A 26654-nucleotide genomic window follows, 5' to 3' on the forward strand; every position below is an offset into this window, starting at 1 on the left:
ATCCGAGCATATTTTGAGAGGTTAATGTTAGTGTGAGAAACTCGAAGAAACAAGATATCATGTGATTTTGGACCTCAATCAATCGACTGTTTCTATCTAATAGTAGAATCTTTTTAGTTAACCTTACAAAAGATTACACTTGATTTGGGGTTACACAATTCTAACTCCTTAGATTGTTCCCAACCTATTCCTACTTTAACATAGTTCCACTAACAAATCTCACCCAACCATGAATCTATGGCACTATGGACACATACATTTGAGCTTCTGTTTTTTTTTTTTTTTGGTGTGTGAAAGTTATCGAATATAATTTTAATTTTTTCATAATAAAAGAGATAATTTATTTAGTGTACAATCACCATATCAAACAAATGGGTTTTCTATTTAAACTTTTTTTTTTGTTTTTTTATGATTTTGTTTTTGTAGTGATTATTTTTACCTTTGTCGCATATACCAAAAAATAATTGTTAAATTATTAACAAGTTAAAATCAGTCATGATTTAGAATTTCAAACTAAAAGTAGTTAGTTTGTTACTATCTAAACATGAGCCTGTAAGCCAAATCTCGTAAAGTTTAATATGAGAGAACAATGAAACTATATTTCTCCCAATATGAAACCATAGCATTTGATTCTATCTCACTTGTTTATTATTGATTTGATATTGGTGATTCATCTAAATCACTTACCAACAATACTTCCAAAATAGTGCTGATTTGAGAAGCATATTGCATTTATGTTGTGTATCAGTGGTGCCATCAAATTCACTTTTGATGAGGACATGTTTTGGGGATATGGTTTGAACATGTAATGTCAAAGACTTCAACAACGAGAAAAAGATGCTAAAGTTGACTCATGATGAAAGACACATTGTTAATGGTTCAACCCTTATCAAAGATATCATAAGAGAATACATTTGTCCTCATCTATTGATAGAATTCCTCATAAATGATTAAATTCCACATATATTGAGTTTTAGTATAAGAATTTCTGGTGAGTTTAGTGTTATTAAGAATACTAGAAACACATAGATATAATGTCTATCGAATCCTTACTAAACATATCAGAATCAAAAGAGAACATATTTGTTTGTATCTATCGATAAAATTCCTCAGGGATTGATGATGATTAAAATCAACATATATTGAGTCTTATCATAAGAATTACTGGTTGGAGGTTATAGTCATTAAGAAAACGGGAAACACATAAATATGGTATTTTTGGACAATTTTTGTACATTTTTACTGTTTTATTGTATGTTTTTCTTTACTTTAAGTTTTTGTATGATAAGTTTTTTCTTAATATATTTTGAGTCCTTTCTTCTCTTTTAGATATTATTTTTTTCTCTAGTTTAACAATATAACTATGTGTTTTTTGTTTTCAATTTGGGAAATGCTATTAGAAACAATGAAGATATCTCAACCTTAGTTGATATTTCCAGTATTAACAATTTGAGGGGACCGATGTTCAAAAAATCTGACGAAAATGATGGAGATTGAAGGCATAATTAGTGAGTATGAAGATGGTAATCATAGATAAACAAAAGTCTGATATTTTTTGGTATTTATCTAAAAAAACTTAGGGTTTACTTTTATATTTTATAGATGTTGTTTCTATGTCTTGCGGTCGTAATTGACCAACATATCTGTTAAAGGAGTCATTTGGTTCCACATATTATGTGAGATATGATATATATATATATATTTGAAAAATATATATATATATATAATTATCATATAAATTTCTGTTTCTTAACTTTTAAACGCAATTTATTACTACCAAATTGTGTACCTTTTTTTTTCAGTAATTATATACCTTATTTATTCCTTCCTTGTAAATATGAATGCTTTTAATTCTTTTTGCGATGGACAAATTATTCATTTTTTATTTTTTATAGTTATACATATACATGTAAAAATTCTTTAATTTTATTTTATGTTGTCTTCTACTCTTATGCACAACAGATAAATTAGGTCCATTATTACACGAACATACTTATATGCACTTGCTTTTTAGTTAAATTACTAAAAAGATTTTTTTTTTCCTTTCTGGTAAACCCTATAAATAAATGATATAATAAGTCCTCATAAAAAATTACTAGACCTCAATGTAGAAAAATTTACCAATTGATGGAAAAGAAAAAACTGAGAGAGGATAGTACTAATATTTTCATGATTCTAAATGGACCAACATCGAAATCTTTTCCAACCACTTTTACGACTCCAACATCACTTATTCTAACACCGATCAAATGTTCTACATGCTAACTAAAGGAGGATACTCAATCTACCCAAGTACTAGATACCCCCTCGGTCCTAGGCTAAATTCAAGTTTGTTTTGGGTTTCTGTTTCAGTAGATCAAGATGCATCAAGCTTCACATAAACAAGTGGGTGTAGCTCTATTTGCATTTGTTGAAGGAGTAAATGATTTTCACAAGAAGCTCTTTTGGCTGTTGATGGTATTTATGTAGTAATGGTTATATGAATATCGTGTTTGATTTTTTTTTTTTTTTAACTTTAGGAAGATTCAACTCCAGGAAACTTCTAAGCTCGTCAGTCAGTCATAACTACTGCCACAAAAAAAGATCAATTATATATAATCAGAACCTTCAAATCAGAAATCAGAACACAGTCAACCATAAATTGAAGCTTTTTCTATATACGTAACAAATTTTCAAATGAAGTAAAAACAAGGAGGGGTTTCAACTTTCAACATCAATAACGAAGTCACGATTGACGATCATCAAATTCTTTCAACACATCAAAATCTGTTATTGAATCCAAGTGAAATACTGTATGTTTTTCCAACCAACGAAGAAATACATATACAAAGGTCTATAGTAGATAAGAGGAAACATTGTCATCTCCCCTCATTGATCTTGAGTCCAAGCATTGGCTTAAAGTCCCCGTCTTTGGGCGTCACAAAGCTCGTGGAGTAGGACGAAGAAGAAGCGCTTGTGTCTTTAGTTTGAAAGGCGCTGAAAGAAGAGCTTGAGGTGTTATCAAAACTCCAGTCAGTTAGGTAGCCTGGCTTGCAAGTTACATCATTGACCTCAACATCTCCTGAAAGCATGGCTACCACTCTTGACATCGGTGGTCTCAAGGCATAAGATGCTTGAATGCACAGCAGAGCAATGCCTATCATGCGTTTCACTTCTTCTATGTTGAACTCCATCAACTTATGATCGATTAGTTCAGCTTCACGGCTTTTCTCGTGTAGATTCCATGCCTATATACACCAAGATTATATCGGCTTATACCATTTCTAATCAAAACGTATATAACTAACAAGGACTTACCCATTCAACAAGATATTTTCTTTCATCATCCAGGCTCCAATCAGAGTTTGGTCTTCCACTCACTAGCTCAAGAATCACAATACCAAAGGCATACACATCTGTTTTCTCTGATAAGTGTCCACGCATGGCATACTCTGGCGCAAGATATCCACTACATTGGTTCCCCAATCATGTGTTATAAACTCCATAGTATTATTGCAAAAGTAGAAAAAAGTTAAAAGGGTTTGGGGATACGTACATGGTCCCTGCCACTTTGGTACTCATATGGGTTTTATTGTCATCGTATAGCCTTGCAAGCCCAAAATCTGAAACTTTTGGGAGCAGCTTAGAGTCAAGCAAAATATTGCTAGCCTTCACATCCCTGTGTACTATGCGAACACTCCCATCCTCATGGAGGTAGGCTAGACCTCTGGCTACTCCCATGCATATCTCAAAACGGGTTGACCAATCAAGATGTAAAGTGTTTTCACCTCCTGCAACATCCAAATCAGCTTGGTGTAAAATATATAAGATACATAACTAATCTTTCTGTTCGTTACCAAATAGTGCTTGGTCGAGACTTCCATTTGGTAGGTACTCATATACGAGCAAACGATGATCTCCTTCATAGCAGCATCCGTAAAGTTTTACTAGGTTGCGATGCAGAACTGCAGAAATTGTTACGATTTCTGCAACAAATTGTCTTTTCCCATGTCGGGATCCAACAGACAACACTTTCACCGCGATCTCTCTTCCATCACTCAGGTTTCCCTGTCAATATGTGTTAAATCATAACAAAAGCAAACAAGTGCATTTTGTTAATTTTTGATATGGCGCTTACCTTATAAACAGACCCAAATCCTCCCTCTCCAAGCTTGTTTGAGGGATTGAAATCTTGAGTGGCACTCTTAAGTTCAGAGTATGCAAAAGTGTAAGGCTTTACGTCCATACCAAGCAGCTCTGCAACAAAACAAAAATATATATGAACCAATATGAAAGAATATATTCAAGATCAATGGCTTGTTTATGTAGTTATGACATCTATATATACCTTCATCATCTGTATAACGTTTCCTGCTTCTTAGAATGATGAAGATAAAAACGCCTACTAAGATGCTCAAAAGTCCTAGGCCAACAATAGCACCCACAACAATACTAGTCCTATACTTTTTCTTTGATGGTGGCTTGTTAGCTACAGTTGGTGTAAAATCTGAACAACAACAATATGTAAGCAAAAGAAGAAAGAAACAAAAAAATTCAAGCAAAAGAAGAAAAAAAAAGAATTAGCTAGCTGTTGTGATACCTGGTTTTGCACTGACGGCAGATATTAGTGGCCCGTAAACACCTAGAATAGGAACACTAATTGTTCCTTTGCCAGCCCATAAAAGATGAACTTCAAGGTAATTTTCTGATACATTTGCTTTATATTCTTTCTGAACTGTTCCAACAACAGTATTTTCACCAGCTGTTTTGCGTATATCAAAGTCCTTTTCAACAAGTCTTCCCTGGAAAACACAGAGTTAGGTCTCAGAATTCAACAAGAAGATTATTATTACACCAAACAAAGTTAACTTGTAAAAGCGGGTAGGGCAGACCTGGACATAAATGTCAAAACATCGTCTTCCTAGACCTTTCCAAGAGTTAGGATCAAGAATTTTTATTTCAGCAAAGTGAAGTGTTACGGTATAGCCTCCATTTTCTAGCCCCAACCCATAATACCGTAGTGAAGATGAAGAATGTCTTGCTGACTGAAAAAGCTCTGCGTCTACAGTGTTGATAACCCATACATTATTGATTCTCTCGGCAAAAAGTCCAACACTACTGGCTGCCCATCTCTGAACATCGTTCACGAAAAATGAAGCTGCTCCAAGATTCTCGTCCTCTCTCTCAAATACTGCTCCGTTTACAGACTGTATTTGTGGGCCTCCGCAGTTTATTGAAAAATCAGAATCTAAACATCAGCCAATAAAAAAAAAAAAACACTTTAAGAAAATGTGTTTTCTTTCCAACAAGAATATACAAGCACAACGGTTATGATGATGTCTCTTTGTCACACTAACAGATTCCTTTGCCTCGATTGCAGGGGAAATTCTTCTGCAGGCACTTCAGTCCTGGTAAAATCCTTTATTCACAAATGAAAATATATTTAACAAGAAGAAAACAAGATGAAAGTGGAATTTCAGGCACCAACAAGAATCATATTTGATAAAAATCACCTCTTGTCCAGACCTTCCAAGATGAAGTTGTTAGCAACAAGGTTGCTGCACCAATTACATATAGTTTTGTTATGATTCTAATAAATAATTTGATATAAAAATATCTGACATTGAAGTACACCGTGAATATATATATAAGTACTATAGATATAGTGATTACTTTACTTACAGTTTCAAGTTTGGTAAGCTGACCCATGAAGGAAGACTACCAGACAAATCATTGTACGAAACATCTCTGGAAGAATAAAAGAAGAATGATTAGGATCTACAAGAAATGAAATATATTCCAAAACAGTTATCTGATTATATATCTTGTACAAAAGTTGAGTCTATATCATGAATTTGTAGCTTTCAAAAGATGATCAATTTTAAAGGACTTTGTAACTCACATATTGCTCAAAGTCTCAATCTTTTGAGTGGGCAAAGAACCATTCAACGTGTTGTTCCCCAAAAACCTAATATGAAGACAACAATTTTTTTTTTCATTTGGTAGATATGAACATTATAGACCTAAAAGAAGTAGAAAACTTACAAGTGAGTAAGTTGGTTTAAGTTGAAAAGTGAAGCCGGAATTGGTCCATGCAGTTTGTTGAAACTTAAATCACTGGAAAACAGAGATGTACAAATTACACGGTAACAAATTAACTTCAATGAATGAGGAAAAATGAGAAATAATAATATCAAAAATGCATGATAACAGATCATATCACTCATTTTACAGATTAGCTAGATGTATGTTGAACTTACACTTTTGTCAGATTTGAGTATTCCCCGATGTTAAAGGGTATTGTCCCAGTGAGATTGCTGTTCCTCAATTCTCTGCGACACATTTATCAATGCTAGTCAATTAAATACACGTAAGAAGGAGAGGGAATTATATAGTTCATGAATTGGAGTAGAATTGTTGCCTTACAATATACTTAGAGATTTCATTTCTTTAATGAATTCAAGAGAAGAGCTTCCATTGGATATATCACCAAGCCTCCTACATTTAGGATAGAATTATGTCGAGGAGAGAGGGAAAGACAGAGAAAACAGTAAACAAGGAATTATTCTGAAAACAATGCAACAACACATACAATTCTTTAAGAGAAGTTAAGTTGGAAAATGACGACGGTATCGGACCACTCAAACCAGTTCCGAAAATTGTCCTGTAGCAAAACATGATAGCAATCGCTGAATATCAAAGTTTAAATGTCATGAAAAATTTTCCACTAAGAGTAAAAATTACGATAAAGTAAATCTAAAAACAAGAGCAATGTAACAAATACATTAGATATATATAACCCTGCAAAAAAAATGAAATCATTCTTACAAGATCGTAAGTTTGGTCCATTTTCCTATAAATTCGGGTATCCGACCAGTAAGGTCCATATTGTGAATCCAACTGTTGCAAACAGTAAGGAAAAAATCACCTCATGGAAAAACGAAGAAAGAATGTGAAGTAATATCAACAGATTACAAAAATGTAGAAATCCAACGGTATAACTAAATGATATTCGAATTAATTAAAAAATAAAATCTTACGCGTCCTCCAACTCTACAAGATTAGCAAATGATAAAGGTATTCCCCCTGTAAGTCCAGAATCTCCTAGGTAGCTGCAAAAAATTGTAAAAAATGCTTACAACACTAGACGATGATTTTGAAAGAATATTAATTAAGTTCTCATATTTGAATTAAAACACTGCAGAAATGAATACATGAAAATAATTTAATTTGTTATACTCACAATTTCAGTAGTTTCTTACAATTCCCAATCTCAGCTGGTATAGAACCAGAAAAGTTATTTAGACCAATACCACTGCATGCATGCAGAAAATATATACAAAATAGGTTGAATAATAAGGAAATATCAAAATCTGACATATATTTATGATATTTGTTTTTAATAAGAATGAATGAAGAAGAAGAAGCATAATTAATTACAGCGATTTCAATTCTGTAAGCAAACCAATTTCCTTGGGAAAGGGGCCAGACAGGGCATTGACCCCAAAAGTTCTACAGTAGTTAAGAAACAGTTGGAGCGTGAGTGACAAGAAAGAGAGATTACAAAAAAAAAAAAAAGAAGAAGAACGTTTCATTCAATCAACAGCCATACAGCCATTCCATTCGAATCAAATTTCCAATTGCAGGAGAAATGGAGCCTGTAAGCAAATTTCGAGCCAGGTTCCTAAAAAGAAGGAGGCATGTGATTTTTTTGAATAATTAGGAGTTTTGGAGCCAAAGTCAGTCTTAATGATGATAAAGAAAAAGAATAAAGAAAAACGTAAAAAATTAAAGTCTATACAGGTTGATGAGGTAGGTCAAATTCCAAAGCTGTGGAGGTATAGGTCCTGCAACATCTTTCTCATAAATCTTGCTGTGGAAGTGAAAGAACAACATGGCAACATTCAGTGGGTTAATTCACAAATTCAGACAAAATAAAGAGAGAGAGAGAGAGAGAGAGCCAGAGAGGATGTACTGTACAGGGCGATGATGCGGCACTTTGTGAAGTTGGCGAAACTGCAATCGCATTTGATAAAAGGGTTGTAGTTTTCATCGTCGATGACGATGTCCTTGTTGATGGCGGCGCCGGAGCAAAGTTCGCCGCTGATGTTCCAATGTTCCCCCGCCTGTATCTTCCAAGCCGCGAAGATGGAGTTCAAAGCTCGCGCTGTTGTTTATTCCCACAACAAAAACGTCAGACGTCAGTTTATTTAAACCAAACAACTTGTAGTTAAGTTGTTTCGAAAACAGAGTAGAGAGACCATCTTCGGGATGAGTAGTGGCTCCGGTTCGGTTTTGAGCTTGAACCAGATGAACCGAACCAGGAATACACAAAAGGAACCAGACGGTGAGGAGCAGATACGTGGGCATCGTCGACGTCGGAGGTTCGTACTCTCTTTTTATTTTTTTGGTTCACAACAACGGTCTGTCTATCTTACTACAAGTAGAACTAAGCGTCTCCTTAAATGCTGTCTTAAATTTATTTGTTTTCTTAAATTATCTTTAGAATTAACTTAGAGCATCCTCAACACTGTCTTTTAGAGCATGTCCATTGCTGAACCCCTCAATGGGGTTCACTAAAAATTAAAATTAATTTTAAAAAAAAAAAATTGTGGGAAGAACTCAGGTGTGTTGTGGTTCCAGTAGTAAACCCAAAAATGGGTTCATCCGGAATTTTTTTTTTTGAAATTAAACTTATTAAAAGAAATAAATTTAAACACACCATTACTAAAAAAATGAAATATAATTTATTACTTATAATTTTAAACACGGCTAAAAAAGAAAAAAAAATGTATTACAAGAAAATTAAAAACATAGAACATTTGAAATATAGAAATACTTAAATCATTTAAGAAGTACCAAATTTATTCCAGATATTTTCGATTAAATCCGCTTTCAATCGTTCATGTATCTCGTTGTCACGGACTTCGTTTCGTTTCGCCATCATCAAATTTGAGATATTTGTAGGCCTAGTAGTAGAATACGTCATATCGACATGTGAATTTTCGCTTCTTTCTGCTTGTTGGAATTCTTCTAAATTGGATAGATTGTAGCGATTTCGTTCGTTTTCTACTATCATATTGTGTAATATAATAGAGGCCCGCATAATCTTGCCAATCTTTTCTTTATCCTAAAAAAGAGCTAGATTTTTAATTATTGCAAAGCTTGCAGAACGCCAAAAGCACGCTCAACATCTTTTCGGACGGATTCTTGAGCTGTTGCGAATAACTTATTTTTGGGTCCTTGAGGAAGATGAATCGATTCTATAAATGTTGCCCACTTGGGATAAATATCGTCTGTGAGATAGTATGACAAACAGTACTCGTTACCGTTTACCCAATATCTCACTTTTGGAGCTCGACCATGCAAGATGTCATCAAAAACTGGTGAACGATCAAGAACGTTAATATCATTTAACGTACCTGGAGGTCCAAAAAATGCGTGCCATATCCAAAGATCTTTGGATGCTACTGCTTCATTGTCGATTTTCCTGATCCGCGTGTATATTGTCCTTTCCATACGATAGGACAATTCTTCCATTCCCAATGCATACAATAGATGCTTCCTATCATCTCTGGAAAGCCCCGGGACTCTCCAATGTCCAGTAAGCGTCGTAGATCATCATCAGCTGTGGGTCTTCTCAAATACTCATCCCCAAACAAGGATATTATACCCTCAGTGAAATTTTCCAAGCATAACAATGCCATACTAGCACCGAGCCGGAGATATTCGTCAACTGCATCAGCTGCGGTACCATATGCCATCATACGAATTGCTGCCGTATATTTTTGTAGAGGAGATAGACCTAATCTTCCGATGGCATTTCTTCTTTGTTGAAAGTACGGAACTTCTGTGGAGAGGCGCTGAACAATATGCATGAACAAATCCTTGGTCATTCTAAAACGGCGTTGGAAAATATGTGGTGGATAGGTTGCATCATCACTGAAATAGTCATTCCATAACCGATTGTGACCTTGTTCCCTCTCTCTTTCAATATATGCTCTCTTTTTTTTTCTTTTTTTCCGCAAGCTGATTAAGAATAGAATCGAATTTGGCATCAAACCTCTGATCGAACATATCATCAAATGCATCATCAATTGCATCATCATTTGAATCTTCCCATCCATTGCTAGAAGATGCTGCCATATTTTTGGTGTTTTTATGTATGTGATAAGAAATAAATTGATGAAAAGTTTGAGCCAAAATAAGAATTCGACCAAGTAATAGTTTAAAAGCTTTTCTTGTGTTTGATGAAGAGGTTTGTGTTTAGATGAGAAAGATGTTGACAAAGAGTCGTCCAAAAAAAAAGAGTTGAGAGCAATATGAGACAGAAAGAAGATTGCAACTATGAAATAACGTACAAGTGTTAAGTCTAATATAAATACACGGGTGAATGTTACAATATGTGGCTACAAAGATAGTTGTGAACATATGGTCTCTATTACATAAGAAAATAAGCGGTGAGTTGAGAATACAACAAAAGCATTTGGCCCCTCCAATATTGGTCACGGACGTGTCAGCCAACTTGTACTGACCAAGTGGCTGTGACACAACCTGCAAAGATACGTAAATACGTCAGTAAAGAAACGTAAAGAAACGTAAGCTATATGTGGATGTAATTCACAGAAAGTAAATGGAACAACGAGGCAACATAGAAATAAACCAAAGCTATACAGAACCAAGTCTGTATTTGAAATATAGCCAAACAAGAGAAAAATGGCATACTTCAAATTTCATATATCTAAAGCCCGAACATATATAGAAATAAGCCAAAAACCCATAGCATAACAAAGTTCATAATTAAAATAACATACAAACCGAAGTTCAATACAAAGTATCATCAAACAAAGTGCATAACAAAAACCATCCTAAACAAAAGAAACTAAACATACAAATTTCATAGTTCATACCTAAAGGCCATACATAGCACTAATTAACTTGTTTTTCAGGTTTATTTTAATATCAGTAAGTGGTTCTGACTTTTCCAAAAGGCTCTCAAGAATCCTCTTGTCCCTAATCTTATCTTTCAACTCTAGATCTTTTTGTTTCATTTCCCACATGGAAGAGAACTCCTTCATGTCCTTGTTCTTGGGCTTAACACGTGATGCCTTTGCGTTGGCCTTCGATGCCTTGACTCCTGGTGGACGAACCTCGACTACATCTTCATTATCGCCTGCAGGTATGGTGGTTGAGGACTGAGCCGAGTCCTCAACCTTTCTTCTTTTCATCGACGTCACATCTTGGCTACTCGTGCACCATTTTTGGTCGTGCCTCAACTCTCGCCAGGCATGTTCGAAGGCAAACTTTATGGAGTAATCATTAAAGAATATCTCATGTGCAAGCTTCATCACATCGTTTTCATTCTGACCGCTTGATTTCTCCTTCAGCGCAGCCGAGTATGATTCCACAAACTTGCACACCTGATCATTTATACGCCCCCAGCGTTGCTTATACTGAGACCACTGTCTCCTTGGCAGTCCTTCAATATCTTGGCTTGCGTTGTAGTATAACTGAATCCGCTTCCAGAACGATCCTAAATGCTGTTCATTACCGACTATCGGGTCCTTCGAAGTGTTGAGCCACGCGCTTATGAGGACCAAGTCTTCCTTCGGCGACCAGATTTTCCTCTTCAGCGCAGTATCAGGAGGATCATCAGATCCTTGTGTACTAAACAAAGGAATGTCTGATGATCCAACTAAATCTATGCAAGGCGAGTACGATTCAGGGTTCAACTGACTGGTTAAAAGGTTGACAAACCCTTCCGAGTGGGTAAAAGAGTTCTGAGAATCCATAAAAAGATTCAAAGCTACGAAAGGGAGTGAAAGAAAGAAAGAGTGGATGAGAGTAAAAGAAAGAAGAAAGTTACAGAAATTGAACAATGTAAACAAAAAAAGAGAGTGAAAAGAGTGACCGAGTGTTTTTAAAGAGTGAGGAAAGAGTTAAAGAGTGAGGAAAGAGTTAAAGAGAGAGGAAAGAAAGAGTGAGTCAAAGATAGTCTTTTATATTTAAAATTATGGTTGAGTATCTTTTAAATTATGGTTGACAGTCTTTTCTGTGTCTTTAAGGGTGAGTCTCTGTTAGTTTTAATGACATAGTAGGTGAGAGTCTTTTAATCAGGGTTTTCAAGTTCTCGGAAAAATTGTAAATAAGTTTGAACAGGTTTAACTACCATTTATCACACAACCTAAACCTAACATGTCATATCAAGCATTCATAACCACTCTTAAAGCTAACAACACCAATGTACCATTTTACCAACTACATTAAACACAACGAGGCTAGTTACAAGAGAACGTTTTTACTGGGTGAGCCGCATGCCTTAAAGTAAACCATGATCCGTTGAAGTCCATTAAACGTTATCCTCACAAAAAAAAAGATTAAAAGACCCCATTAAAACAAGTACATTACTACAGCCGAATGCAACTAAACATAACCCTAAACAACTACAATACATGAGCCATCCCTAAACCCTAAAGATATACGCAATAGCCGCAATAACACTAATGTAAATCAGCATCGACAAACGGTCACCTGGAGTACCAAGCTGCTCCTTCAAACTCCGCACTTCTCCCTGAAGCCTTGCTAGCTCTTCACGGAGTTCTCCTATTGCCTGAGGATCAGGGCTTTCTAGCTATTCAGTGTTGATTCTACCCCGATCAACACTGAGGATCAGGTCCTTCTGGTTTTCTATCCTGGTCGCGAGAATCTCGCACTGTTCTGTAACTGCGTCGTCCCACCATTGGTGCATGTGATCAAAAGTGCCCTACATTGATGACAAACTGTTAGCAAATAATAATGCATGAACTCGTTGAACTTCAAACCCGAATAAATGAAGACCTGAGGAAGACAGAAAGATCACCTCGTTTATCCATTCCGGGCAAGCATAATACTTGCGACTGACTTTGTTTGCTTTGAGCTTGATTACTCGGCCACAGAAACACTTCTCGGGTATGCCGTAAGTCGTATCCGCGTAAGCCCAGTAGGGGACCTCCTCCTCTGAAGAACCACTGCTGTAGCTTGGCATTATCTGTCAACAAAAAAATTTACGATCAGTCAGCTACAACATAAACATACACATGTGAACATCAAGCATGAAAACAAAGATATTACCAAGTAGTCTACACTACAGATCATGTAAACATCAAGAAAATTTTAGTTCATAATCGACAATGGCAAACATATATAAGATGATCATATCATATCATATAAATCTAACATGATACATGATAAACCATCCAAGCATATTTACCCGATGAAACATAATCATCTTCGACAATGGCATTCAACTCACATATGCAACACATAAATCAACAAAGATTAAGATCAGTACGCAACAACCTAAACATACACTTGAAACAAAGTTATTATCAACTAATAATAATGCATGAAAACAACCTAAACTACCGATCATGAAAACAAAGTTATGATCAACTAACACTACAGTTGGGTTCATCATCGATAATGGCAACCATCTTCAAACATCTACTAACATATTAAACATCCAAGCATATGAACCCGATCAGTCATAATCATCTTCAAACATATTCAACACACAAATCAACAAATTGCAAAAACCCTAATTTCATCGATAAAAAATTCAACAAGTCAATCATATACCGTGAAATCGTATGCCAAATAGGGCTACAGCGGTTCAAAATCAATGTATTACACCCAATTAGACCCCAATTGCAACAAAAAATGAAAGCCCCAAATTTCCCCCAAATTACATAAACCCTAAAATTTCATCGATGTAAATTTTGTTTCGAATCTTCCAAATACAAGACGCATAATCTATTCTCGGGTTTCAAATAGGTGTCGGGACTCGTAATCCACCCTATTCCCCCCCCCCCAAAAACACCGATTAACCAAAAACAAAAATTTTCCCCAAAAAATCGCTAACCCTAATTTCTTGAAATTAATCGAAACGAATCGAAACGAAAACAGCTGAAAGATGATAACAGAAGTTTACCTTGACAATATGAACGGTTGCGCGATTCTCGGATGAGCACTTCACCGGGAAATTTTTCCGGTTTCGACGGATGGGTGAGAGTCGACGATAATCGCGTGGAGAAGGGAAACGGAGAAAAAAAACTCGGGAAAAAATGAATTTTTGGCCCTCCATTTTTTTCCTTCCCGAAAATTACTCCAATCCGTCGTCCACTCACGTCACGCCATGTCGATAAGAGGCGGGTTCATCAGGATCGTCCGGATGAACTGATCCGTCGATTTTGGGTTTTAATTCTATTTTTTTAAACCCATTAAATTCTATGAACTCGAGCCTCATTCTTTCGACGATCCTGCGATGGACATGTTCTTAAGCGTTTTTAACAGAAATTGATTAATATAAAAATTGAAATGGATTTGGTTAAATACAAAAACCTTTCTTATTTGGAGACAATTAAAAATGTTTTTTTCTGCCACATGTCAGTTTTTGATTGGTCAGAAAAAAAATTCTTCTTTTCTTTTTCTTCTGTTTTTTTAACCAATTTCTCTCTCTTTCTTTTTTATATTTCTCAAATTTAATAATAAAAAAAATCAATAAAAAACTGATTTGACTTTCAGCGTTAAGGATGCTCTAAGTTCATTGACTTGTATATGTACCAAGCAAAAGATGATAAGGGGTCCACCGTAACGATCCAATTACAATTAATTTCAACCCAAGTTTTTGTGTCAGCTACTGTTTCTTTGGCTTTGTCATTTTCCGTGGCTCTTTCCTCCATCTTGATGATATTTTGGGAATATGCACTTAATGGTCAAGAGAGACTTGTGAATATGCAAATGTTTTTGTGGAATAAAAGACTTTTGAAAACTTGTTGAAATTTCTCTCCTAAAGGGAAAGACTTGTGAATATGCAAATGTTTTTGTGGAATTAAAGACTTTTGAAAACTTGTTGAATTTTCTTTACTAAAGGGAAAGATCACTTGTGAATATGCAAATGTTTTTTTTGTAGAATTAACCCTTGTTTATAACCTATTCTGATAAAAATGAAAAAGTTAGTTAGTGATTTTAGTTTTTACTTACGACTTCTAAAGTTGGTGGATCGAAGTGAGGATTTTTATTTTATTTTTAAAGGTTCATCAACAAAAATAAAACTGTATGATTTAGTTTGTTGTGTTTTTTTTTTAATTTTTGTATTGGGGCTTATTTGCAAAATAGTTACATATATTGAAGTATGATATAGAAGACGAAACAGAAGAAAGCTCTTCCCTCGATCTTAAAATCGGGCTCAGTGAGGAGTTTCCAGAACGATACTGAGAAGAAATCTTGGACATGGTTGAAAGGGATGAGAACCACCCAAGTAGGCCATGACGTGTTTATTGATTTCCCAGGTATAATTCACTATTCAATTGGGTACCTTTTCAAACCCTTTCTATGGGCAGGTAGCAGATGGCCACACAGTTCTATGATGGACCAGGAGATATAAGTCTACGTATACGATATGATATATACGATTGGCAAAAAAAGATGGAAATAAGTGAAAGTCTATCTAAAACAAAACAAAAAACCTCTCAGGTTCGAGCATATGTAATCACTAATCACTTATCATTTTATGTAATTAACATGCGATAATCAATGAACATATGACATATTTAACACAAATGCAGTTTCCTCTTATGGTTTTTGGTATTATATATCACGCGTGCATGTTATCGCATGCATGTTATATTGAATTTCCAGATTTTTTCATGGTGAGCACTGAGCAGGTCGGATATGAGATTCATCTCGATTTAAAACATTCTGGCACTGTTGCATTGGCCACTGGTGGAGAAAATCTCGATGCTTCCCAAGTATCCCAAATCATTTTACTTGAATTAATTACCAAGTTTATGATGGTATATCTTGTTAGAATAACTATCAGTGTGTTGTGGATCAAATTTTGTGATGTGGTATGTCCTCATGTGACTTGTCTGTTTTCTTACTTTTTTCTTTTTTCTTTTTTTTTTTTACTAGGATAAATGAAGCTTATGTTAATTATGAGAAAAACAGACCATTTAAGAACATTAGAATCAAGCACACTTATATTCTTGAAGAGATCCGTTTGATGATCCCCCCAAAATTGGCTGAGATGATACCGCATTCCAATAGATGGCATAAGCTCTTCCACGGTGCACATGACATATTGACATGTACCTGTTCTCCTCTGCAATGAGATGTAACCAGCAGTAATTTAGATGAGTATTTAAGTTTAACTAACCTAACAAGATACAAAGTCATATTCATAACATGCTTTTAAACCCATAAATCTCAGACACTATCTTATACGAAGTGAAGCACTAGAACATTTCAAAAATGGGTATTTTACTTCTTCCATAACACAGGCCCAACCGAAGACCTATAACCCAACCACCAAACTAAACCCTTTAAGAAATCTTACTTTTCTCTATACTAAATTGCTGATCGTAACCAAAAAGATAAACCCTTTTACCCACCGTTACTTTCAAACATATAGCCCATGACATACACGCATATACATAACATATACATGGTATGCACAATTATAATCTGTTTTATATAATACATAGAGCGGCTTGGTGTTGTAATACCAACTTTTATATCTAGATGATAATGATGTCTTCCTGAGACTCGTCGAGAGCGAAACAAGTCTCATCACCGCCGGTGTTCCACAATTAAGAAATTAGCAGCGTAGTTCCCATATTGATGCAAAATGTAGATTTATTTAACGTGGTGACAGAAAATGTAGCCAGTTTTATTACATTTCATATGTAATCTCTTTCGCTATGAAAGATTAGTGTGACAAATCTTTGTATAATCCCACATATCCAAAATATATGTAGCTTACCTCTATAAGATATCCTTAACAAAACAAAACACAAAATCGTTTCCTAAAAGAAGCATGAATAATTAAATTGTAGCTATGAAAAGGCATCAAGAAAAACAGGAATAGTTTTTATTTTATTTTCTTGTAAGATAACTTGTATTAACTTATCAAAGAAAAAATTGTTATATAATCTAAAAATTGCATAGGATGGTTTCTAACATTGTCCGCAGACACATTCATGATTGATACATTTTAGAGATTTGCAAGATTGGAAACAACTGTTTCGGCAATCGGCATCTTTAAAGCAACTTCCAAAATATTGATATTGATGCATCGACGTCCGTGGACATGCTCCAACACACTCCACATCTCGTGGATGTTTCATCACCTCCCTTGCATTTGATATCCACACACCTATTTATATATATACATTCAATCATATAACAAATAATCACTCAATTCAAATATAAAAGAAGCATAAGAGAGAGAGACTAACATGAGAGAAGGAGTGCGGCGAGAAGAATCATCAATGTTGCCTTTGATGATGCCATGTATTTTCGAGTTTTTAAGTCGATCTATATGTTTTATGATTATGTTTTGAGATTCTCATATGATTTTGGTGTCTATTTATATTGTGTTATATATGATCCTTAAAAAATGGTAAATAATTAAGTTTTTGGTTCTAGTGACCAATCGAGCAAGCAATAATCATATATAGTAAGGTTTCACTCTCTCCCCTATTGGCCATGACATTTTTGTTTTAATATATTATCTCAAATTCTCCATTAAATTACACAATTAAATTGTTTGAATTAATAACAATAACATATCTGTAACATTTATGACATTTTATGTAAAAAAACATCAATTGTATAAAAATGTATAAAAGAACTGGAATATATAAAAGATAGATGTAAATAAATCTGTGGTATTTTTCTCTTACCCAATATATATATATATATATATATATATATATATATATAATACCTTCATTTTCTCTTTATTAGTCTAATTGGCCTATTTGAACAAAATACTCTTCCATTTTTAATACAGCAAAATACATATGTAGATACATTATTAAATATATTTAAAAAAAATATTTTGCTATCCATCAATATAATTTGCAATTCACTATTAAATATAATTTAATCATAAATCCCCCAATCAATATAATTACACAAACTTAAATATCTACTCTATTATGTATTTTGTAACGTATAGAGTATTTATGTTAAAAAAAAAAGGAATTGCTAAAAATAGGCCACAATTTGAATGCAAATGCAAAAGTATACCCCAAATTCAACCTATTGCAAAAATAGGTCAAAGGGGTAGAGAAATTACTATTATCTCCTACATGAGTAAACAAAAAAACGGAAGGCTCTATTACGATTTTAACCCTGCGAAGTCTGCAAATATTAATGAAGTCTGCAGAGCAGACTTATAAAGAAGTCTACTATATTATTAAATCTTATATTTAAATTTTAAAATTATATAAAAATAATTTAAACTGAAATTTGTTTCTATAAATCAAATATCAACAAGTATGATCTATATAAATTATAATTTAATAAAAATGAATCATTTTAAACCATCTAAGATAAACATCAAAAGTGAATAATTCTAAATTGGGGTTGTAGACTTCTTTATAAGTCTGCTCAAACCGTAAACGAAATTAAAATAAAATATTGATTTAAACCGGAAATAATTAACCTAACTAGATATAACCGGATATTTTTGCCCTATTATATAAATGAGATTTTACCCTAAATCAGAAACTCTCCACTTTGATCCCTCTCTCCAAAAACGGCGCTGCATTTTTTTGTTGCTGTAATCCTCTTTCTTTCTTGCTGCTCTTCATTTTTGCTATGTTCTTCGTTCACTTATCAAAATTTCTCCGATTACAGAAGATGGAGTGTGTAATTCCACTGTGGCGGTGCTTCTGTCTCAGTCCACCGGGGCTACGCCACCGCATCGTTAACCACAGTCGCCGCCATCTCCATCTCACATTCTCCTCCTCCTTCGTAGCAGGTCGCTCACCTTCATTTCCTCTTTTATTAGTTGTTTTTTTAATCAATTTTAGCTATTATAGCCTTACACGCTCTTTGGTCCCATTCCAGGGACATGGCCTCTCCCTGATAAGAAGAATCGATTTCTTGCTCCAGACGCGCAGAGGACTTCCTTGAATCGCCGTACGGGCTCACTCGAGCACCTTCCTCTTTCTCTGGTTAGTTCTGGGAAATTTCGGTTTTCTGATTTCATATAAATCTGGAATTGATTAGGTCAAATGAGTTCTTGTGTTGTTTGCTTTTATTGATTTAGTCTTCATTTGTATGCGACTCATGATGCTCGTATGGTGTCAAAGGTTTTTTGGATAAGGTTGCACTGGTTTCTAAGCTGCTTGTATGTCCTCGTATTGTCATTGTTTCTGTATTGTTCAGAACTCGTATGTGATTGGTAACTCAGAGGAAGAACTCGAAGAAGAAGAAGAAGAAGAGGATGATTTGGATTGGGAGTCAGAATTTCTTGGGGAGATTGATCCGTTGGAAATCCAACCTCCAAAGAAGAGGAAAAAGCAGGCAAAGTCGAAAGCTCTTGAAAACAAAAAGCGGCCGTCGTTGAAGACTTGAAATCAAATTCTTTAAAAATTCTTTTTTTTTTCTTCGTTTAAGACTTGAAATCAATATATGTATGCCAGATCTATAAGATTTAGGTGTGAATAATAAGAATAATGCAAAAAACTGACTGATTATGTGAAAAAATTGGCTTGCGGCCACGAAAAAGAGTTGCAGAACTCGAAAAACCTAGATAGAAGACGAAAGTTTTTTTACAATTATGCCCTTTTTAAAAACAAAAAGAATAACCAAAATTGGAAGCATAATGGTTCGAACCCACGTACTTTGGGCAACAAGTGGGTCTGTTTCCACCAGACCACAAGAGTTTGTTAACATTGTACGCGTTAATAAAGTAATTTATATAATATCAAGACCGTTAACAAAAGTGGCCAATAGTTAAAGTTGAGGACAAACCATGACAGGTAAATGCAAGAATAACTGATTTTTCAAACTTATACAAATGCAAGAACAATAACAAATAAAAATAATTGAAAGGAAGTAGACTTCTAAACTTCTTTAGAAGTCTGCAAAAATAGATAAATCAAACAAGAAAATTCATTACTTTGTAATTATAACACATAACAACGTCAAACTCATATAGATGCAACATAAAAAACAAATAAACATGTCAAGACAAAAAAATCATTTTTACAAGTAACAAATATTTCAAAAATGAATTTAAAAAAAAAATAATTAGGCAGACTTCTTATGCAGTCTGCTATGATATGCTAATACGTAACAGCAGACTTTATCTACAGACTTCTTTTAGAAGTCTGCTTAGATGTGCTAATTACCTTTTAAATCAAGAAAATTCATAACTTTATATTTATAACACATAAACACATCAAACTCATACAGGTGCAAGAATCATACCTAAAATGCATTTACAATTTTAAAAAATTTAAAAAAACATTACAAATATTTTATAAAATTGCATTTTAAAAATTTTAAAAAATGCAGACATCCGTTCAAAGTCCGCTGGGAAAATTTCACGTTGAAGTCTTCTAGAAAAAAAAGTTATTTTTGCATTTGACCAAATATTTGACTTTTCGTAGTAGACTTCTTCTTGCAGTCTGCGAGAAGAAAAAGTTATTTTTGCAATTGACCAAAAGTTTGACTTTTAGAGCAGACTTCTTTAGAACCCAAAACCCAAAACCAGATCGAATTATATATGAGGAAGAGAACTAAACAGACAGTCATAAATATATGGATGGTTAAAACTTGTTGAAGTTGAAATCCTTGATTGAATCTTCAACAAGAAGAAAAAGCAAATATTGGTGAAAAGGAAAAGAAAGAAGAAAAGCAAGCAAGCTCAAGAAGAACAACAGATTGTCGTCGAAGAAGAAGAAGCTGGTCAATGATCGATTGTGTGTGTGTAAGGAAACTCCGATTCGATCCGCCCCCTGGCTGGGAGGCATTTACCTCATGCTTCCGCCTTTTGGAAGTGTCTGCCTAGAGAAGGATTTTCCGCTAAGCAGCAGTTCTTCCATACCAACTTAGCTTCCCGGCGCTGCTAATTCTAGCATTACTCGCAAGAGTGAGTTCATCGTTCCATTTGACTTCTTGTACTTGTTCAGCAATCGGAAATCATAGAGAAGCCTAAGTCAGAGTTGTTGTAATAGCTAAATGGTAGTTGTTAAAGTATTAAGATAAGTAGCTGGAAGTCTAAGTGAGTGTAGTGTGGCTTGTGTATGATAGCCTAGGTATTAGAGTTAAGGTGTCTGAATGATGGAAGTTAAGAAGTAGTAGTTAGAGAAAACTACTATATATGTGTGTTGTGTTTTGTAAAAAAAAGCATCGATTGGATCAATATCAAAATGTAGTCTTTAAAGCTTTTTCTCTCTAAGTTTCATCTTGTTATCACTTAGAAAAACCAAACACCAAACAAAGAGTGAAACAGAGTACTAGAGAGATTGAGAGTGTGAGAGAGAGAAAGTAAGGAGAAACAAAAGAAAAGAGTAAAGAGAGAAAGAGAGAAAGAAAACAAACCTGAGTGAGAGAAAGAAAGAATGTGAGAATGTCAACAAAACTAAATGAGAACAAAATCCCGAATGGATATCTGAAATACTCAAAAATATAAATATATATGCAAAAATATTAGCTATAATTAAATTTGAAATAACAGTAATATCCAAAATTACAATTATAAACCTGAAATCAAAAGTTCATCACATTGACATCAACCTATAAATAAAAAACAAAATCACATGCAGCATAGCGCAGGAAATAACTTAGTAGAAATAAAAGGAAAATAGATATCACACTAATTTCAGTATTAGCATGAAATAAAAATATGTTTTAAAAAGTAATTTAGAAGAATAAAATGCAGAGAAAAAATGCATGGTAGCCAACGCATTATTGTTTGACTTAGAAACAAAATAAAAAATCTTCGTCAACGGTATCACACTAATCTCAATATTAAAAACAAGTTTTAAATTAAATTCATTTAAATATATATAACTTCAATATTAAATTTAGACTAAATACTTATTATTGATCAATCTGAATTTTTGTTTCATATAGAAGTATATCTTTAGAAAATAGTAAGTTATTAATATTACATTTAAAATAATCATAATATTTATTTCAAATTGTTTCTGTTTTAACATAATTCTATTCAACTTATTTTTTTAGAGTTTTCTACCAAATATTAATTTAAAATATAAGATTTCATTTAATTTTCAATCTACTAGGTACTATCCAAGAAGGAGCTATACGCTCCATACTGGATACTCCAGCGGTTGTAGGTTAAATCTAAGCTTGTTTGATTTTTCGTTTCAGTAGATCAAGATACATCACATACACAAGTGAATGAATTTCACCAGTTGCTCTTTTGGCTGTTGATGGTATTTATATCGTGTATATTTTGTTTGACATTTGACTTAAAACTAAGGGTTCAATTTGTTGTAACACCATTTTATGTCTAGATGGTATTCCCTAGAGGCTTGAGAGAGGAAAACATGCATGTCTCATTGTCGCTAATGTTCCACAAAAACAAATAACACTAGAAAATAGAAATGTACAATTAATTAAATAAATATTGCCATATGACTTAAATAGTTGAATGACTAATAAATGAAGTTTGGACCCAAAATATGTTGAAGTTGCGTTATTTTTTTTCTAAAGCTGAAATTTATTAGGAAAATCAAAATACCAAAAATTTTATAACACCAAAAAAAAAATTGGTCAATAGGAATCCGCAATAAATAACGACATTTTTTAAACAAATGTATGATTAAAGATTTTGCAGTTGAATGCTTTACTTTGTTTTTAAACAGAAATTTTATTTATTTATTTATTTATTTTATTTTAAGATAACTTGTTTTAATTTATCAAAGAAAAAATTATTATAACCTAAAAAATGCATAGCATGGTTTCTAACATTGTTGGCAGTCACATTCATGATTTGAACATTTTAGGAATTTGCAAGATTGGAAACAACTGTTTCGGCAATCGTCATCTTTAAAGCAACTTCCAAAATATTGATATTGATGCATCGTCGTCGGTGGACATGCTCCAACACACTCCACATCTCGTGGATGTTTCATCATCTCCCTTGCATTTGATATCCATACACCTATTTACATATATACATTCAATCATATAACAAATAATCACTCAATTCAAATATAAAAGAAGCATGAGAGAGAGAGAGACTAACATGAGAGAAGGAGTGCGACGAGAAGTATCATCAATGTTGTCTTTGATGATGCCATGTATTTTCAAGTTTTTAAGTCGATCTATGTGTTTTATGATTGTGTTTTGAGATTCTCATATGATCTTAGTGTCTATTTATATTGTGTTATATGTGATCTTTAAAAAATGGTAAGTAGTTTTTGGTTCCAGTGACCAATCTAGCAAGCAATAATCATATATAAGAAGTAAGGTTTCACTTTTTCTTTTTTGGGCCACTTGACATTTTTGTTTTAGTATATTATCTCAAATTAATAACAATAACATATCTGTAATATTTATGACATTTTATGTAAAAAAAACATCAATTGTATAAAAATATTTAAAAGAACTGAACTATATAGAAGATAGATGTAAATAAATCTGTGGTATTTTTCTCTTAAGCAATAAATATATATATATAATTATATATATATATTATCTTCATTTTCTCTTTATTAGTCTAATTGGCATATTTGAACAAAATACTCTTCCATTTTTAATACAGAAAATACATATGTAGATACATTATTAAATATAATATAAACAAAATATTTTGCTATCCATCAATATAATTTGCAATTCACTATTAAATATAATTTTAATTATAAATCCCCCAATCAATATAATTACACAAACTTAAATATCTACTCCATTATGTATTTTATGTAGAGCTGTATAGTAATTGCACAATCTGCCTAGAGAAACTTTGGAAATTAAGCCGTGAAAATTATGTACTGTGCTATGGTTCTGTTCACAATAAAAAGACAATTGAACCCCTATATTAAGTTTATTAAGTTTGCTGTAAAAATGAGCTAAAAAAAAAAAATAGGTCCCTCAGTCAGATAGCATGTGCCAGTAATCCCGACAACAGTATCCAAGTTTTAAAGATTTTTGATTTAAATATTTTTATAATTATTTTGGAAGGAAGAAAAAAGAAGAAGAGACCAGAGTTTGTGTTTAAAACCGATATTTGTTATCGGTTATCTCTCCAACTCAAAAACCGTCTTCAAATTTTGTTATCGCCAGCGTTCACTAATCTAGTGCATGTTATCGTTTTTGTTGAAGAAATTCATGGTAAAGATGAGTTCTGTTTTCAATTTCCCGAGTTATTTTTTGGGTTAGTGGCATTTGATTTGCAGATGTTAGATAATGAGTTACAAAGAAGATTATAGTCGTCGGAGCTGAACCTTGGGGCCAGGGGGTTATTACATATAAGAATTTAGCATTATACAAGATCTTATATCCGCTTTGGAAGAATATGAGGTCAGTTTCATCCGTTAATCGCCTTTTGGTAAATTGATCGACATTCCATCTATGCCGGCGTGGTCTGGAATTTTTGGGTTGTTCTTATTGTCTTGACAACTAGAAGTGAAGAGAAAGAATGAAATATGGATCTGATTTGTTAGTTATCCCATCAGATTCTCTTTTTGCAAGTTCAAGATAGTTACCTGTTTAAACTGCGGGAGATTTCCGGTGAACATGACGAATAAGAGGAAATCTGTCAACTATCCTATGGACAAAAGACTATTCGACCACAAAGAAAATAAATACTGTTATGTGATTACCTGATAACCGAAGCAACTACTAAAACTTTATAGAGCTGTGACAGTGTATTGCTTATAGCATGATTAGTTAGCTTTGTTTAGCTGATAACCGAGTTAATTGATAACGGATTTGTAACACATATGTAGCAATCACCAATGGGCCCAATGTATTGATTCTCACTCTTCCAAACCGCATCTGCACTCGACATAACTGGACTATTAGAGCTTATATTCGTCACTAACCAGATAACCATATTATCTGTCAACAAAATAAGAGATTTTTTTGTCAAAACAACATACAATATTATCTGTTTAACACAAATAATAGAATGGATTTTAGGACAGCGGGCTCTAATTCATGTCACTTAGACCCAATTATACTCACTAATCCAATCGTTCCACATTATGGTATATGTTGGTAGAGGTTGACTCTGTAATAGATTTACCTTATAACAAACAAAAATATATGAGACAACAATATATAGCCGATAACTCAATTAACACATAACTAACATACACGTTAACTCCACTTGATTGTATGCTAACTTATTCCTATTTTACATTCAACAATACTACTACAGCTCACCTCCCCGTTGTCTTCACCCCTCCGAGTTGGTGACAAGCCTGAACTCCACATGTTACCTGTTAAATCAGCATTATATGAGTCATCCTCAAATACCACAACAACTTCACATAATAAAACAACAAAAGCTATTACCTTCTATTGCTGAAGTATGTTTTCCATATTCAATCTTCCAAGTCGCATCTGCACTCGACATAACTGGACTATTAGAGCTTATATTCGTCATTAACCGGACAACCATATTATCTGTCAACAAAATAAGAGTTTTTTGTCAAAACAATATATTATCTGTTTAACAAAAATAATAGAATGGATTTTAGGACAGCGGACTCTAAGTCGTGTCACTTAGACCCAACTATACTCACTAACCCAATCATTCCACATTATGGTATATGTTGGTAGAGGTTAACTCTGTAATAGATTTACCTGATAACAAACAAAAATATATCAGATAACTCAATTAACTCATAACTAACATAAACGTTAACTCCACTTGATTGAATGCTAACTTATTCCTGTTTCACATTCAACAACACTACTACAGTTCACCTTCCCGTTGGTCTTCGCCCCTCCGAGTTGGTGACAAGTCTGAACTCCACATGTTATCTGTTAAATCAGCATTATATGAGTCATCCTCTAATACCACAACAACTTCACCCAATAAAACAACAAAAACTATTGCTGAAGTATGTTTCCCATATTCACTCTGAGATTAATGCATCAGTTTTTTGGTTGGAACTACCTCCACACTCAAGTCTCTTTGATCCAAATTTTACAGATAATCTAATCGGATATCTTTTACGTTAACTGAGATAAAATTTTTTACAGATAATCCAATCGGATTTTTTCTTTATTAACGAACGGATGAGAATAAGAGGTAGGGCGTTACAGGATCTTTCTGTGATACCAATTGTATTTTTTTAGTTTATGTCCCCTCAAACGGTAAGAACATTTAATGCTGATGTAGACGCTATCTTTGTTTGACGTAGGGGCACTTTTGGACACAATGCATTTAGTCAATTGTATTTACTTTATTTCTAAACTATGGTTGGTACTTACTCAATTAATTTATTATCCATGGGTAGTTCACCGCTTAGCTCTATGTTATATTGGGAATTCTTAGTAGATAAGATATAATTCTCTGACAGTGTAAATTATTAGTAGATCTTAACCATCTAAATTCCTCCTAGGCTCGGCTCAATTGCATAAAATGTTTGATTATTCTATTTGTAAGCGTGATTTTGATGTTAGTAGATTACAAGTTTAAATCATAGCCAAAAAATTTAAATAGTCATTCTGTTTTTGATTTTGTCTAAAAATACACATTAACAATACCAGTTCATGATGTATTCATGTCCAGCTGCTTCTCATCTCCTCGAAACCTTTTCTAGGAGCTTAATTTTTGCACTATGGAGTAGCAAGGAGAAACCAGACACACATTCTATATCTAAGAAAGTAAATCATAGACTATTTTTCCTTGC

At 33.7% G+C, this 26654-nt stretch overlaps 3 protein-coding genes across 6 annotated transcripts; all 3 read right to left on the bottom strand.

Moving 5' to 3' along the window:
* Positions 1–2695: 2695 nt before the first annotated feature.
* LOC18027694 (probable LRR receptor-like serine/threonine-protein kinase At1g56130) lies at positions 2696–8502 on the bottom strand. Of its 4 annotated transcripts, XM_024160935.1 has the most exons (24): positions 8241–8502; positions 7955–8146; positions 7781–7852; positions 7592–7663; positions 7420–7491; positions 7223–7294; positions 7020–7091; positions 6808–6879; positions 6572–6643; positions 6406–6477; positions 6240–6311; positions 6025–6096; positions 5882–5947; positions 5662–5727; positions 5493–5537; positions 5337–5398; positions 4872–5227; positions 4580–4781; positions 4328–4486; positions 4118–4236; positions 3837–4047; positions 3536–3770; positions 3298–3448; positions 2696–3227 (listed from the first exon to the last, which is right to left on the bottom strand). In XM_024160935.1, exons 2-24 carry the CDS (start codon positions 8005–8007, stop codon positions 2859–2861), a joined length of 2814 nt encoding a protein of 937 aa, XP_024016703.1. In that variant the 5' UTR covers positions 8008–8146; positions 8241–8502; the 3' UTR covers positions 2696–2858. The 4 variants fall into 4 exon arrangements, with proteins under 4 accessions (XP_024016703.1, XP_024016702.1, XP_024016704.1 ...); XM_024160934.1 differs by lacking the exon at positions 4328–4486 and having other exon boundaries at positions 7960–8146; XM_024160936.1 differs by having other exon boundaries at positions 7420–7852; positions 7960–8146; positions 8241–8428.
* A 2387-nt stretch (positions 8503–10889) lies between these two features.
* On the bottom strand, positions 10890–11771 carry LOC112081547 (glutathione S-transferase T3-like). The gene has a single exon (XM_024148309.1). It carries the CDS (start codon positions 11769–11771, stop codon positions 10890–10892), a length of 882 nt encoding a protein of 293 aa, XP_024004077.1.
* Positions 11772–22748: 10977 nt separating this feature from the next.
* On the bottom strand, positions 22749–23100 carry LOC18027775 (defensin-like protein 269). The gene is made up of 2 exons (XM_006409966.2): positions 23033–23100; positions 22749–22948 (listed from the first exon to the last, which is right to left on the bottom strand). Exons 1-2 carry the CDS (start codon positions 23085–23087, stop codon positions 22749–22751), a joined length of 255 nt encoding a protein of 84 aa, XP_006410029.1. The 5' UTR covers positions 23088–23100.
* Between the last annotated feature and the right edge of the window lie 3554 nt (positions 23101–26654).

Source organism: Eutrema salsugineum, unplaced genomic scaffold (genome assembly GCF_000478725.1).
Source record: "Eutrema salsugineum unplaced genomic scaffold, Eutsalg1_0 scaffold_10, whole genome shotgun sequence".
NCBI classification, from domain to species: domain Eukaryota; kingdom Viridiplantae; phylum Streptophyta; class Magnoliopsida; order Brassicales; family Brassicaceae; genus Eutrema; species Eutrema salsugineum.

Coding starts and splice junctions, on each gene's coding strand:
- LOC18027775 (XM_006409966.2), bottom strand. CDS start 23,087: ATGGCATCATCAAAGACAACATTGATGATACTTCTCGTCGCACTCCTT. Junction 22,949..23,032: donor CGTCGCACTCCTTCTCTCAT/GTTAGTCTCTCT, acceptor ATATGTAAATAG/GTGTATGGATATCAAATGCA.
- LOC112081547 (XM_024148309.1), bottom strand. CDS start 11,771: ATGGATTCTCAGAACTCTTTTACCCACTCGGAAGGGTTTGTCAACCTT.
- LOC18027694 (XM_024160934.1), bottom strand. CDS start 8,349: ATGCCCACGTATCTGCTCCTCACCGTCTGGTTCCTTTTGTGTATTCCT. Junction 5,728..5,881: donor ATTGAGACTTTGAGCAATAT/GTGAGTTACAAA, acceptor TTATTCTTCCAG/AGATGTTTCGTACAATGATT. Junction 3,228..3,297: donor GAAAATATCTTGTTGAATGG/GTAAGTCCTTGT, acceptor TGGTGTATATAG/GCATGGAATCTACACGAGAA.